Source organism: Pantherophis guttatus, chromosome 3, assembly GCF_059756535.1.
Source record: "Pantherophis guttatus breed Tessera chromosome 3, ASM5975653v1, whole genome shotgun sequence".
Lineage (NCBI taxonomy): Eukaryota > Metazoa > Chordata > Lepidosauria > Squamata > Colubridae > Pantherophis > Pantherophis guttatus.
In genome coordinates, this window is record NC_142065.1 from 24,329,113 (window position 1) to 24,343,348 (window position 14,236).

The 14,236-nt window shown below is 39.2% G+C and overlaps 1 protein-coding gene across 2 annotated transcripts in view; it reads left to right on the forward strand.

The window, feature by feature from the left end:
* PREX1 (phosphatidylinositol-3,4,5-trisphosphate dependent Rac exchange factor 1) overlaps positions 1-4,692 on the forward strand; it is a 231,675-nt gene extending 226,983 nt beyond the window's left edge. For both annotated transcript variants that reach the window (XM_034413827.3, XM_034413826.3), the window contains exon 40: positions 1,148-4,692. In XM_034413827.3, coding sequence (XP_034269718.1) covers positions 1,148-1,190 — 43 coding nt within the window. In that variant the 3' untranslated portion in view covers positions 1,191-4,692. The remainder of the gene's footprint in view (positions 1-1,147) is intronic.
* Positions 4,693-14,236: the final 9,544 nt, after the last annotated feature.

Sequence of the window (14,236 nt, forward strand, 5' to 3'; positions counted from 1 at the left end):
TTTGTATTTATTTTTACTATGCCTATTAAAAAATGTCAATAACATTATTAGAAAAAGAAAAGAAATTGCAAACTTTTTAAGTACACCACCATAACTACCAAAGCTGCGAAGCTGGCTTGTGTTATCACTCCGAAGATGCTGACAACATTCACTTTTCTTTTCTTTTGTATTTTGTCTGAATTTTCAATATACTTTTTCAGCCCATTTTGCTATTATCTGTTAGCAAGTCATAGCAGACATTGGCTATATCTCAAAGGCAAAGTAGTATTTTGCATGCAAAATATAGTCGAAGTAAACAACTATGGAGATTCCCAGTCATCAGGTCATGGTTGTCCCAAAGGTGCTTTTTGAAAAAATTCAGTTCTGAACTGAACTGAAGAAGCTCCTTGGCTGAGGAGCGAAACGCTTTCAAGGAAAACCAAAGAAAGTTCAGTTGCCTTTTCAAAAAGCACCCTTTGGTATAGTTGAAATCAGAAAAACGTGCTCTTAACTACTAGGCAGCTGCTGAAACAATAGAGGACAAAATAGTCCAATGACCTAATCAACATGAATTAAGTTTTGCATATTCATATCACTGAGCATTCCAGAGGGAAAAAAGCATTCAAATGAATTTTTACATTTCACAGGTGAATTTGAGTTTACTTTTAATTATCTATTCCTTTGATGGAAGTAATTTAGCACACCCCTGTCCCAAACGGAACCTGACTTTTGCCCCTGGCATTTGGGGGCCACTTGAATGGAGTCACCTCTTGATTTATTATGGTGTAGGTCACCAATTTATAGTCTATGTTTTATGTGTATATATATTGTGTACATTTTAAAGTTATGTGGTTCTTTTTAGGTTTATACTTTGCTTTTTGTGGTTGTACACCCCCCCCCCCCAAAGTCATGTTGTTGAGTTGCACAACCTCATAAGTCCAGTGATAAATAAAATAAGTAAACAAATAAGTAGATTGTCTTCAGATATTGTGGACTGCATCCTAATTCCTCACCAGCTGGACTGAATGTATGAAAGTTACAGGTGTATTAAGGTCTGGAGGGCAAGACATTGAGTTGTCTGTTTTAAAACAATTTGGTTTACTTTAGTCTGCCACATTATCCTTAAGGATCTTTTTGTAACACCAACTTCTTTGTCACCTTTTTACAGAATCTACCAGTTATGTCAACCGCCTGCAGATGGAGACTTGTGAGAAGAAAGGAAATAGATTATCTTGGAGTCACAGAAGGGTTCAGCAGACAGCAATTCTGCCTGAGTACTGTCTTATGTCAGTGGTGCTGAGTCCAGAAGATGGGGGACAGTCCCAATTTCTATTTTTTAGGTACTCTAGTGCACTAGGGACTTCTATTTCCCCTTGTTTCCTGCAAAATTACGAGAGCAGGCACGCTTATTGTTTCTGGGCTCGATGCAGAAGTTCTTCAAAATTAAATCTCCAGGGGAATGGATGGCAGAATCACCTCTCTCAGGTTGCCTGACATGGAACATTGTGGATTCTGAATTTTGGATGGGCACAGATCCAAGCTAAAGCAAACCTACCTGCTGTGTTTGGACTACACAGAGTTTCTAGCAAAATGTTGGCCAGTTGCCTTGAAATAAGAGTCTCACAAATACTCACTTGCACTTTGAAATTTTGAATGGCACACATTCTCTGGTTTGTTCAAAGAATTTTTCACTTCATATTAATATAAACCAAGCTCAACTCTATAAAATACACATTCCATGAGACTTTCTACAAGAAATTCCTTTTAATTTTTACTGTAAAGTTCAGAAGTTAACACATTAAAAAAAAAAAACTAATGGTCCATTATGTATTCTGGAAATACAGTTATATTTTACCAGTGAGAATAACAATGAAGGATTTTTTTTTTTAAAAAAAAGTTGTTACAAAAGAGAAGCAAGACGCAGCTATTTGCTTCAATAATGTAAACATGAAGGTTTTTGAAGCAAGGACAGAAATATACTTATTTATGTGGCATAGAAGATCTGTTTTGGAATATGTTACTATATATGCAAGATTTAAATAAAAAAGTATTTGTTTCAAAGGGGCCAATAGACTGGTAGATATGTAGTAGTTTACTGAAAATATTATTGTGATATTTAAAATTTTGCAGTATTTAAGTAGACTTTAATCAGTTTTTTTTTAAAAAAATAGAATACAAGTAGGTTGTAATTTAAAACAAAAATTTGGTTGTGTATATAATGTACTTAATTTTTCCCAATGTCTTTAGTTTGATCAGGATGATTACTAGAATGGTGATTTACTTTTAAATTACCATCTGCAATGTATTTTTTTTTAAAGAAAAAAAAAAGCAATCTCAGGCCAGAAATAATGTTTTTGTGGAGTGTGTGCCTTAAATTAATTATCCAAGTCAGTCAAGTGACTAGGATAAATTAAGAGGAATAAAACTAATACTTGTCTATATCAATAATAATTTAACAGCATAATATGCTGTAAAATACATATTTCTGGGCATGCATAGAAATTCCTTAAAGTGACTTATGGTATTTAAGGCATGCAGAAAAGAATTGCGTGGTGGGGTAGGGGGTCTTTGAAGAGGGCATTTTATAAGCTTCAGTGTTTGCTAATAATCAAAACTTTATTTTAATGTGTCACACTGAAAATGGCTCCTCTGCTTCTACTCTGGGTGTGGAAGTTGATGAGGAAGAAACATGCTGTCATATCTGAATTTATTTGAGATTCTAGTTAAAAGTACAGTTTCATTTCTGATTGGTGCATAAAACTATCATTTATTCATATTAGAATAAATAACCGTCATATAATTAAATGGCCAGCAGATGGCAGTCTTAGGCTTCCTGGTGAAAACCACTGTACTAGTCCTCTTCCCAAAAATGGATTTTAAAAAATCCAAAATCCTCAGTTGAAAAATAACATTTAATAATTGCTTTTAATAAGTTACTGAATGGAACTCATTTAAAGTTAGTAAAATTTTCTGGAAGATTTTTTCAGCAAACTGGAGTAATTGTCTTAGTCCATGCTGCTTGGGTGCTATAATTGAAATATAACAGTTTATTCTCCCTATTATATACAGTAGCATGGTGAGCATCCAAATATAGGCTAATTTAAAATAGTTTATCCATGATAGAGATTAATATTTTACATGAAACTTTCTCAGCAAATTGCATCTAGCTGTACAACTAACAAAGGTGACTGTCTATTCGTGATTGCTGAGTTAGGGAAAAATTAGATTGGAATCTTAAATCTTGCATCAATTAATCTGCATGGCCCAGCATCAATTAATCTGCCTTGTGCCCTTCAGTTTCATTGAGACCATTGTGAAGATTGATTCATGTAACTAATACTAGGGCCTAATTAGAATGTCAAGAATTTTATTGTCGCTCTTGCCTCCCACACACTCCATTGAATGTAAACATCATGCACCATAGGTTCAGCTGCCAGACTAATGTATAAGCATGAAACGCCTTATGGGATAGTTCCTTTCAAAGGAACCGGTCGCTTTGCTGTTTGCCTAATTCACATCTTTCATCTTCAAGCCTACACATTTTGTACTGTCGAAGATATTGTACCGTGTTTCCCCGAAAATAAGACCCTGTCTTATTTTTATTTTTTTTTTGAACCCTGAAATAAGCACTTGGCCTTATTGCCATGCTCTCAAAAGCCCAATTGGGCTTATTAGAATAGAATAGAATTTTTTATTGGCCAAGTGTGATTGGATACACAAGGAATTGGTCTTGGTGCATATGCTCTCAGTGTACATCAAAGAAAAGATACGTTCATCAAGAATCATAAGGTACAACACTTAATGATTAACACTTAATTATCAGGGGATGTCTTATTTGGGGGGAAACAGGATACAATGGCATGTGAGAATTCACCAAGGCTGCAGTCTATATTCTCTAAGCATTGTCCAGCGCACAGAAGTGAGAATACAGAGGGGAAAGTAGAACTACATCTCTTGCAACAACATTTGCACATTTGGAGAATGCCTGTAAATCAGAACCAGGTACATATAATGACATTGAAAAAGTCACAAGGCCTTGGGATAGGTTCAGTAGAAGCCTAAAGTGCGGTGCCAGATACCAACTACAGAGAGCATGGTGTAGAGCTGTTTTTGCTACTCCAGCTGAACTCAACTACCATGTCCTAAATTCAGTCTTCTACATCTAATTCTCCAGATAGGCTAGATGTCAGCTCCCAGAATCCTTAGCTGTAGTAACCATTGCCTAGCAATGCCTAAGTAGCTGATGTCACACACTGTTGCTCTGAAGATGGTTAGACTTGAGTAGCATGGTAAGCGCTAGGTGAAATTCTCCTATGCAATTACATTGAACATCTATTGCATGTTTTTCATGGTTCCCTCCCTTGGAAGCCTGCAACTGACAGTTCACCAATCACAGCACTGAAAGTAGCTCCTGGAAGCTCCTTTACTCATCTCTGTCACACACAGTAAAGGAGCAATCACCTCTCTTTATAATAAACTTATATGGGGGTCTTTCTGAAGACATTGGTTTTGCCAATCTGGGGAAGTAACAGAACCTATTTTTATAGCAATATGTAACTGGCATTTTCAGATGTACTGTATGTATATAAAAAGTACACCGTCCTGGTAAAGTCAGCTCCAGTTGCTTTCTTTCATTTTTCCTTGCTGTATTGCTAATGGTATGTATATGTGTATGTGATAAGATAAATGAGGTAATACATTTGATGTCTATAACCTATTTTGTCCATTCATTGATCCATGTGGTTTCTATTGGTGCTGGCTTGTTTGCCTCTCAAATTGGTTACTCTCGTAACACAATAGAAAACTGATGAATCAAATTTTGTTTTTGTTTTAATTAGTCTTTCAAGCAGATATTTGTCTATCGTGAAATGACAGTTCCCACAGAAAAGTTCCTTTTAAAACGATGCTTTATTAACAAAAAAAGAGTTGACATTTCCTGGTTTTATAAACACGAGAGAAGATTCTAGTTCCTCTCTGTTCTGCCAAACCTCTTACATCTTCAGGCTGGTGTTCTCGGCTTCGTGCTTCCAGGAGCAATGTGAGATCGCAGCTGTCTCTTCCTTTTAACTGCTAGTGGGGGTGTGAGCTGATTGCCATTGCTCCTGGAAGCACGAAGCCGAGAACACCAGCCTGAAGATGACGAATGAGACTTCGTCGAAATGTTGCCAAGACACTTCCAATTTTATGTGAGAGAAGACCCGAATAACCAAAGACCTACATACAAACACCCGCGAAAACCTGAGAAAACATATATATATATATATATATATATATATATATATATATATATATATATATATATGTATGTATGTATGTATGTATGTATGTATGTGTATGTGTATGTGTGTATATATATATATATGTTTTTCTTCTAGCCAGGTTTTCCCTATGTAACCAAGGTTTTTTGTAGCTCCAGCTCAATAGAATCACATGTACTGAGCTACAAAAAACCTTGGTTACGTAGGGAAAACCTGGCTAGAAGAAAAACACACATAAACCGTACGAAGAAGTAAGAAAATTTATATATATATATATATATATATATATATATATATATATATATATATATATATATATATATATATATATATATATATATATATATATATATATATATATATATATATATATATATATATATATAAAATATATATATATATTTTGGAGGGACGGAGGGCAAATTCATTTGAGAAATCTCAACATAAGCTATCAGTAGTTAAATGCAGACCTGATGCATTAAATAGCTGTGTTTCATTAATTCTGAGGATTCTTATTGACATAATGAAGAGAATAATATGGAAAACTTGGCATTTGATTCAGACATTACGTTACTGAGAGTTTGGGTTTCATTTTCAGTGCCCTTTTCCCATTAAATTTGCAAAGATCTTCACTAAAAACTGGTGGAGAAGTTTGTTCCAAAAAGAATGCGGTCCATGGTCCCAGAGGTCTAGATGAAAATGTAGTATGTGATGTCATTCCTATCTGTATCAGTGAAGAAATCTAAGTGTGGTCATAAGCTTCCACTCATCAAGATCCACACCTAAATCTTGATTGGATTTGTTTAACAACCTAGGCCCATGATGGCGAACCTATGGCACGGGTGCCACAAGTGGCACACAGAGCCAAATCAGTGGGCATGCGAGCGTTGCCAAAGCTCAGCTCCAGCATGCCTGCATGCGCTGGCCAGCTGATTTTTGGGCCTTCCGGTCCCACCAGAAGTTGGGAAATGGGCTGTTTCTGGTCTCCGGAGAGCCTCCAGGGGGGTGCAGAAGGCCGTTTTTGCCCTCTCCGGGCTCCTAGAAAGCCTCTGGAGCCTGGGGTGGGTGAAAAACAGGCCTACCGGGCCCACTAGGCCATCATGTGCTAAAAGCGGGGGGGGGTGCAGATTGAATTATGGTTGTGGGCACACACGTGGGCGACCTCCCCATGCGCCCCCCACTTTTTGCACGCGATGGCAAAAAGGTTAGCCATTACTGTCCTAGGCTAAAAAACTGGGTATTTTGTGATTGAACGTGATGAAAACCCGGCATCTTTTAGCATGCTAAGTAGCCTATTGTGTTAAGCCATTATCAGAATGTGCAAAACCAAATGTTCTGGAGGTGCAACATTTGGAATGTTCCAACAGTGAGAATTCTGGAATGTTCTATTCCTTCTTCAGACCTACCAAGCTGTCTGTCATGTAGTTTTTCAAACAAAACAGCCTTGTTAGGCATGTGCAGAACACCGCAATCGCCACAAACAACTTCTAATTTGGAGGATTAATGGATCACTCCAGAATAGCTGGTTTAATGTGATTTGAAGGAGGATTGGATTGTTAGCTTTTGTACATACCTAAGCCATAATATGGTTTAGTTTGTTGGATATAATATGTAATGTGAACACAGGAGTGTTATTCCAGAGATAAGGTAGATTCTTCTCATACTTAAAATTACCAGGCAATTAACATTGTTGAATCTGGATAAAATGAAAACATCTTCTAAATGAATAATCGCAGTTTCTACAGCAGAAAAGTTCTAGATTAGTGCTAGGTTAAGCATTTACTTTAATACTAAGTTTAGTGTATATGTACAAGTGAGGGAATAGAAACAAATTTTTATTACACTGATCTATGGTGTGCTTAATCATGGATTATTGATACAATAGCTTTATTGATTAGCCTACAGGCCATATCAAAGCACAAGGTGCAAACGCATATCACCAATAAACATGGATTATTAAATAAGCCACAAAGGGTTAGTTCATAATATATTCCAAGGGTGAAACATTTATTGAGTGTATTTATAACATGTATACACTCTCAATGGCTCACGACCTAAAAAAACTTTAATTACCTACTGCCCAATTCCCAGTAATTCCCTGATTGAAGCTACACACCATCTGTATGTGTGTGTCACATGTGCAATGCCCATGAAAAAAAGTGAGGAGTTTCAATTTGCACAGTTGCAACTGCCACCTTTACCTCTTTTTTTTTTTGATAGGATGGAAGTGGTATATTGGATTTGAATAAATATTCTCTACAAATTCTTCAAAATATGGAGGGTTTTTTTTTTTTAAAAAAAATTACAAGTAGCTGCTATAATGAATTTATTATATGCCAATTAAACTTATAAAAGCTCACTGTGGCCACTGAAAGGAGAAAATGATAATTTCATTAGTTTCATGCAATGGCTTCTGCAACTGTTTATATATATATATATGTATATGGTGGGTTTTAATTTTCCAGCCATTACAAGCTATTTGCTGTGTCAGTCTCATTCTCCATGCACAAATAAGAACAGAAAGCAAGCAAGAGAAAGCTTGCAAATGTTTTTCAACTGTGAAAAGTTCTCACAGCTTGATTCAATAAACTTCTGCAGGAAAGTGTTGGATGTATCAGATGTTGATCTATCCTGAGTTATTTCACAGTGCCAGCTTTGCTCGATGACTCATCCCTGGAACGTGTTGACTTGTTCACAACTGCTACCCTGCCAGATCTATCAGGATGCCAAGATTAAAAAAAAAAAAAAACCAATTATTGGCAAGATAATGGCGTGACGGGAGTGGAATGAGGGCAGCCCGCATGGCAACACATGCTGTTTTCCATTATTTCATCGCTGCTTTGTAAAGAGTTTCTGAAGAGAAATCTTTACAATCGGCTTTAAGGATCTAAGTATTGGGTCCTGCAAGTACAACATTCAGATCTCTTGTGGCTTTGTTGACACATCTTAATAATATTGTTGCCCTCAGAAATAATGGGGTTGCTCATACTGCGGTGATGAATCTCTTGCCCAGGTTGAAGTGACAGTTGCTTATCCATTGGCATCCTTCAGTCTCAAGAGACTATGGTATTGTGCTCTGGAAAGAGGTCCTAAAACAGCATCTAGTGTGACTAAAAAAGGCCAATTCGAGAGTGGCAATCCCTTCCACACTGAGGGCAGATACATTCTGTCCCCTGGCCAGCCCCCAGATTTTGCTGGTTCCGGGACTGCCTCTTTGCCTCAGCCTGCCGAACAAGTGTCTCTTCGAATTGGGGAAGGCCATGCTGCATCTTTAGCCTCCAAGCTGAACGATTGGAGGTCAAGGTTTCCCAGTTGTTAATGTCCATTCCCAGGGCCTTTAGGTCCCTCTTGCAGTTATCCTGATATCGCAGCTGTGGTCTCCCTCTGAGGTGCTTTCCCTGCACTAATTCTCCATACAGGAGATCTTTCAGAATCCAACCATCAGCCATTCTCACGACATGCCCCAGCCAGCGTAGACATCATTGTTTCAATAGTGCATACATGCTAGAAATTCCAGCACGTTCCAAGACTGAGCTATTTGGAACTTTGTCCTGCCAGATGATGCCAAGAATTCATCGGAGACAGCGCATATGAAAGGTGTTCAACTTTCTCTCCTGCTGTGCGTAGAGGGTCCAAGACTCACTGCCATACAAGAGTGTGTTAGGACGCAGGCTCTATAGACCTGGATCTTTGTATGTTCTGTCAGCTTCTTATTAAGCCATACTCTCTTTGTAAGTCTGGAAAATGTGGTGGCCGCTTTACCAATACGTTTATTCAGCTCAGTAGCTAAAGAAAGAGTGTCAGAGATAGTTGAGCCGAGGTACACAAAGTCATGGACGACCTCCAGTTCTTGTGCAGAGATTGTAATACAGGGAGGTGAATCCACGTCCTGACCCATGTCTTGTGTGTTTTTCAGGCTGATTGTTAGTCCAAAGTCTTGGCAGGCCTTGCTAAAACTGTCCATAAGTTGTTGAAGGTCTTCAGCAGAGTGAGCAGTGATGGCAGTTGCTTATAATGTTTGAGAAAATGACCATCCATGGAAGGATAGGGGAGGCCTTAGCCTCCCTAAAGAGAGCTCCCATACTGTGGGGCAGGCAAACCACACAACAGCTCCTTGTGCACAACCAACCAAGCCAGCCAAACCAACAGCATATGTTGAATTGCAGTTAAAACAGAATACACATGAATCATAGTTTGAAAACTAGGCTGGTTGCTTTACTTGCGTCATCAGACATAATCTGGACAGGAGAATTAATTACAGATTAATCCTCCCTTCTGGTCTTTGGATGCAAAAATAGGAAAGTGGGAATTCATGCCATTTTTTAATGAGAGAGAGGAAATGACGGGAATGGTGAAAATAAATCTCTTTACACGCACACATTGGTATACAGCCAGCCAGAAAGTGTAGCTTTAACTGAGTTGGGACACACATATTTTGCACCAACTTTATTATTTTATTTTTGTAAATTGTTAATAAGCAAAAAAATATTAGCTGCCCAGGAACTTCAAAATATTTGTTAATCAGTAAACCAGGAGTGGCCACAGTTTGCTAGTTCATCTCATGTAATTGGTAAGTGCTTGTAGTGAGAACTGCATCAGCCCGGACTCAATAAAATGTGATTTTATTAGCAAGTTGCAGGATCCAATCTGGGTTGGTCACTGGTACCAGAAATTTAGTCTTCTGAGCTTTTGGACTCATGCTGGAGTCCATCCTCAGGAAACTTGAGATAGACAGAAGTTCAAAAACTTGGAAGACTAAGGTGAACCAGATTGGATTCTGCAATCATTATCTTGGGTCGTGTATATTTGCCTTCATTCATTATTAGCAGGTCTCGAAAAGCTTAACTGTGATACATTCTAGTTACATTAATAAATATTTATGTTATTTAATAATAGTTTTCTGATTGGCATTGTGTATATCACGCCTACCCAACTTGTAGAGGGGAAAGACAGAGAGGGAGAAGGAGAGGAAGAGGGAGAAATTAGGGAAGGAGAGGGAGATAAATTAAAAATAACCTACAATTGAATACCTGACACATTGTTGCTTGGCAGCTAGGGAAGAAATGGCAATGAGGCTTTAGAGGTGTTCACAGTGGAAGGAATGCATGGAGGAAAAAAACCCACTTTAGGAGTGTCTCTTGTAGAAGAAAATATTCTTGAAACTGGTGCTTCATGTGAAAAAAAAATAAAGATAAGCTTTCTTTAGGAAATAGCAGGTAGGAAAGCTTACGTTACTTTAATCTTTCTACAGCTAAAAACTTGTAGCATGCTGTCCTCCCTTATGGAGAGAGAAGTCCCTGCATTGCACAGTTCAAAGACAGAAGAAAAGGAGAAGTGAACTGAGAGAGAAAGGAAGTAATGAAAACCTTCAGAATATCTGTAAAGGCTTATTATATAGAGACATGAAAAGTTTTGTAAAAAAGAAATTATCTTTACATGTCTTGCCCTGTTGGACAGTAGGTTTATAGCAGGGGTGGGTTCTACTTACCTTTACTATCAGTTTGCAACAGGATTGCGCTCACGCACTCGATCAAAGCTTCTGCGCATGTGCAGATCGCTGATGATGACATCCGGGTCAGTGGGTGGGGCCTCCCACCGGTTTACTACCGGTTCTTGCGAACCGGTCCAAACTGGGGGCAACCCACCACTGGTTTATAGATGGTGAAAGGTGCTGTGTACAAAGCTGATTTCCAACATTGAAGAATTGGTTCCTTCTGGTACTTCAACTCACTAAGATGAACACCCATAAAAATCAATGAAAGATCCATAGATACCTTTGCTTGCAACATTTGAAACACAATAGTGGGCATAACATTATAAATAAAGATGTTTCAGAGCACAGCTAAAATGCTCAGTTGATATTCAATAGGATAAAAGTTTAAAAACCATAAATTTCAAAAGGCTTGGGAGGCTAAAAATTAGTATTACTGTTAGACAGCACACTTTGCAACCAAAATGCAATTGCTAGGGTTGTTATCTAATTAGACAGCAACCACTTCACCTTTTGGCTTATTGTTCCCAAAATGGTTGAGCCAAACAAGAGGAAGAGGCATGGGGGTTACAATGGTTCCACTTCAGTGGAAGTGGTAGTGGACCAGTGATGATGGCAGAGCCAGCAATGCTTTTATTCTTTCTGCATGGATGGACTACCCAGCGACAGGAGGCAGGTGTTACCAGAAGAGCCAGCTGTGGGAGCAGTTGGAGGCTGAAATGTGTGTGTGTGTGCCAGTGTTAGGAAAAAGTTGTGGAAGAAAGATGGAGCAGAAGCCACCATCTGCTGTGAAGGAGTTCCTGCCAAGTCTCCCAACTGCAGTCTTTGGAGAAGATTCACAGAGGAGGAAGAGGAAGAAGATGGTGCCAGGCACCATGGCAGCAGTTACAATAACAGCTGGGACTATTCTGACACCCTGGGCTCTGCCAAGACTTCCTCAAAATTGGGTCTGATGATCATCCAGAAGACTAGGACACCTCAATGCTGGCTATTGAGGGATCTGGACATGCTCCATCTCTGACTGTTCTTAGATTACCAACAAACAAACAAAAAAAAGTTTATACGAAGTGGACAAAACCAACTAAAAAAACACCTTGACTGGTGTTAACAAAGTTCTTCTTTGCTAGATGCAATCTTATTTTAATTGACCTCCAATGCAGACCTCTGAAGGTTTCAAGGCTGGCTAAAGAAGAATGCAGGTTTAAGTCTCTAGGAAAGGGTTTCCTTTGCAGTGATTGCTTTGTGTTTTTGTCTATATGTTTTGGGGATGGAAGGGGTTTGAGGGATGATTATGCATTGAAAGTATCATTAAAAGGTAAAGGTAAAGGTTCCCCTCGCACATATGTGCTAGTCATTCCCGATTCTAGGGGACGGTGCTCATCTCCATTTCAAAGCCGAAAAATCAGTGCTGTCTAAAGACATCTCCATGGTCATGTGGCCGACATGACTAAATGCCAAAGACTCACAGAATGCTGTTACCTTCCCACCAAAGGTGGCCCCTATTTTTCTACTTGCATTTTTACGTGCTTTCAAACTGCTAGGTTGGCAGAAGCTGGGACAATTAACGGGAGCTGACCCCGTTACGTGGCACTAGGGATTTGAACTACTGAACTGCCAACCTTTCGATCGACAAACTCAGCGTCTTAGCCACTGAGCCTCTGAAAGTATCATTATACATGCTTAAAATCCTTGTGAAAGCCTGACCTAAATATGGATGAGGATTTGTCCTGGATCATGGCTACCGACTCTGCTAGTGCAACTTGAGAGTAGTGAACATTAGCATGTGATGTATTTTCCATTCATTCCAACTTTGAGTGGATTTCAGAATTGATGTTGACTGGTGTTTCAATGCACTCCAATGAACTCTGCCTTTTGGGGTAGACAAACTACGAAGTTACCATTGTTAAATGTATCACATGGGCAGAGACACCCCTCCTCCCCACACATCCAGCCCTTTCCTTTAGCAATCAATAATATTGCAACAAACCACACAGACAAAACCTCAGGCTGTGAAAAGTCTCACTAGCGCACAGGCTTAATGCAATATGTATGCCTGAAATATTGCATTCAATACTTAATGAGCTTTCCCCCATCCTTTCCCCAAGCTAACTATATATTGACTAAGAATTATGGGAGACAAAGTCAACCAAAAAGGCTACCAGGTTGAGAAAAAGGTTTTACCTTGAACAGAGCTAAGCTAGGAAAACATGACCCTCCCTTTGGATGCAGCTGAAAGCTCCCAGCATCTCTCAGTACTCCACATGCTATTGAAGCTGTGGGAAGCTGAAACTCATCCATAGCGGGAGGACCATTCTTCCTTAGGAAAAAAATATTCAATTTAATTATATTTGTTGACTTTATTCCATTGATAGGCTGCCCATCTCACCATGGTGATTCTTGGAAGCTAATAGCGGTGAAAAACACAACCAAGGATTAAAATAATAAAATAAGATTGGTAGAATCACAATTAACATAACCATCTCAAGGGCTCTAACTGACTATCCAATCTCCAAGCTCTGAAACACAGCCGTGTCTTCTGGGTCTTGCAAAAGGACCAATCTAATCAGGAGTGGGTTCTAAAATTTTTTACTACTGGTTCTGTAGGCGTGGCTTATTTTGTGGGCGTGGCTTGGTGGGGGCAGTAATGTGACTGCGTGGGTGTGGCCAACTTTTTTTTTTTAACTTTTAAAAGCATTTTTTTCTACAACCTTAAGAGGTTGCAGAAATAAATGCTTTTAGAAGCCTCTGACGATCAGGCAACTCAGCTGGGATCGCCAGAGGCTTTTAAAGCCCTTTTTTTCCCTACAACCTCTTTGGCTGAAGAGGTTGCAGAAAAAATGCTTTTAAAAGCCTCTGATGATCCCAGCTGAGTCGCACAATCATCAGAGGCTTTTTAAAAAACTTTTAAAAGCATTTTTTCGGCCAAAGAGGTTGTAGAAAAAATGCTTTTAAAAGTAAAAAAAAAAAAAGCCTCTGATGAGGTGGGCGGGGTAAGCGAGCGGAGACCGAGCCGGGGACCGGTTCAGGGGCATGGCCAGCCAATGTTATTACCGGTTCTCCGAACTACTACAAATTTTTACTACCGGTTCTTACGAACCGGTGCGAACCAGGAGCAACCCACCACTGAATCTAATCTCTAGGAGAAGGAAGCTCCAAAGGGCATATGGCATTCCTTAACTGATAAGACCTGTTGCATACACTTTGCCTGGATCTTATGGGATAGGTCAGGGGTCAGCAACCCACGGCTCTGGAGCTGCATGTGGCTCTTTCAGCCCTCTGCTGCAGCTCCCTGTTTCCAGTCAGCTCCGCAATTGATAGGGCTTTTGGTTAGGATAGGTAGAGGAAAAAGGACACCACACTAGGAGGAGACTCTATGGTGGGGGAACCGGACTTCTGGTCGGCTCTAGAATTGAACAGGGGGCTTCCGGTTAGGACCTTTATGTCACTTTGAGTATTTAAAATTGCTTACCCCGGGATAGGTAGAAACGCTTGGGGAGAGACATACTGG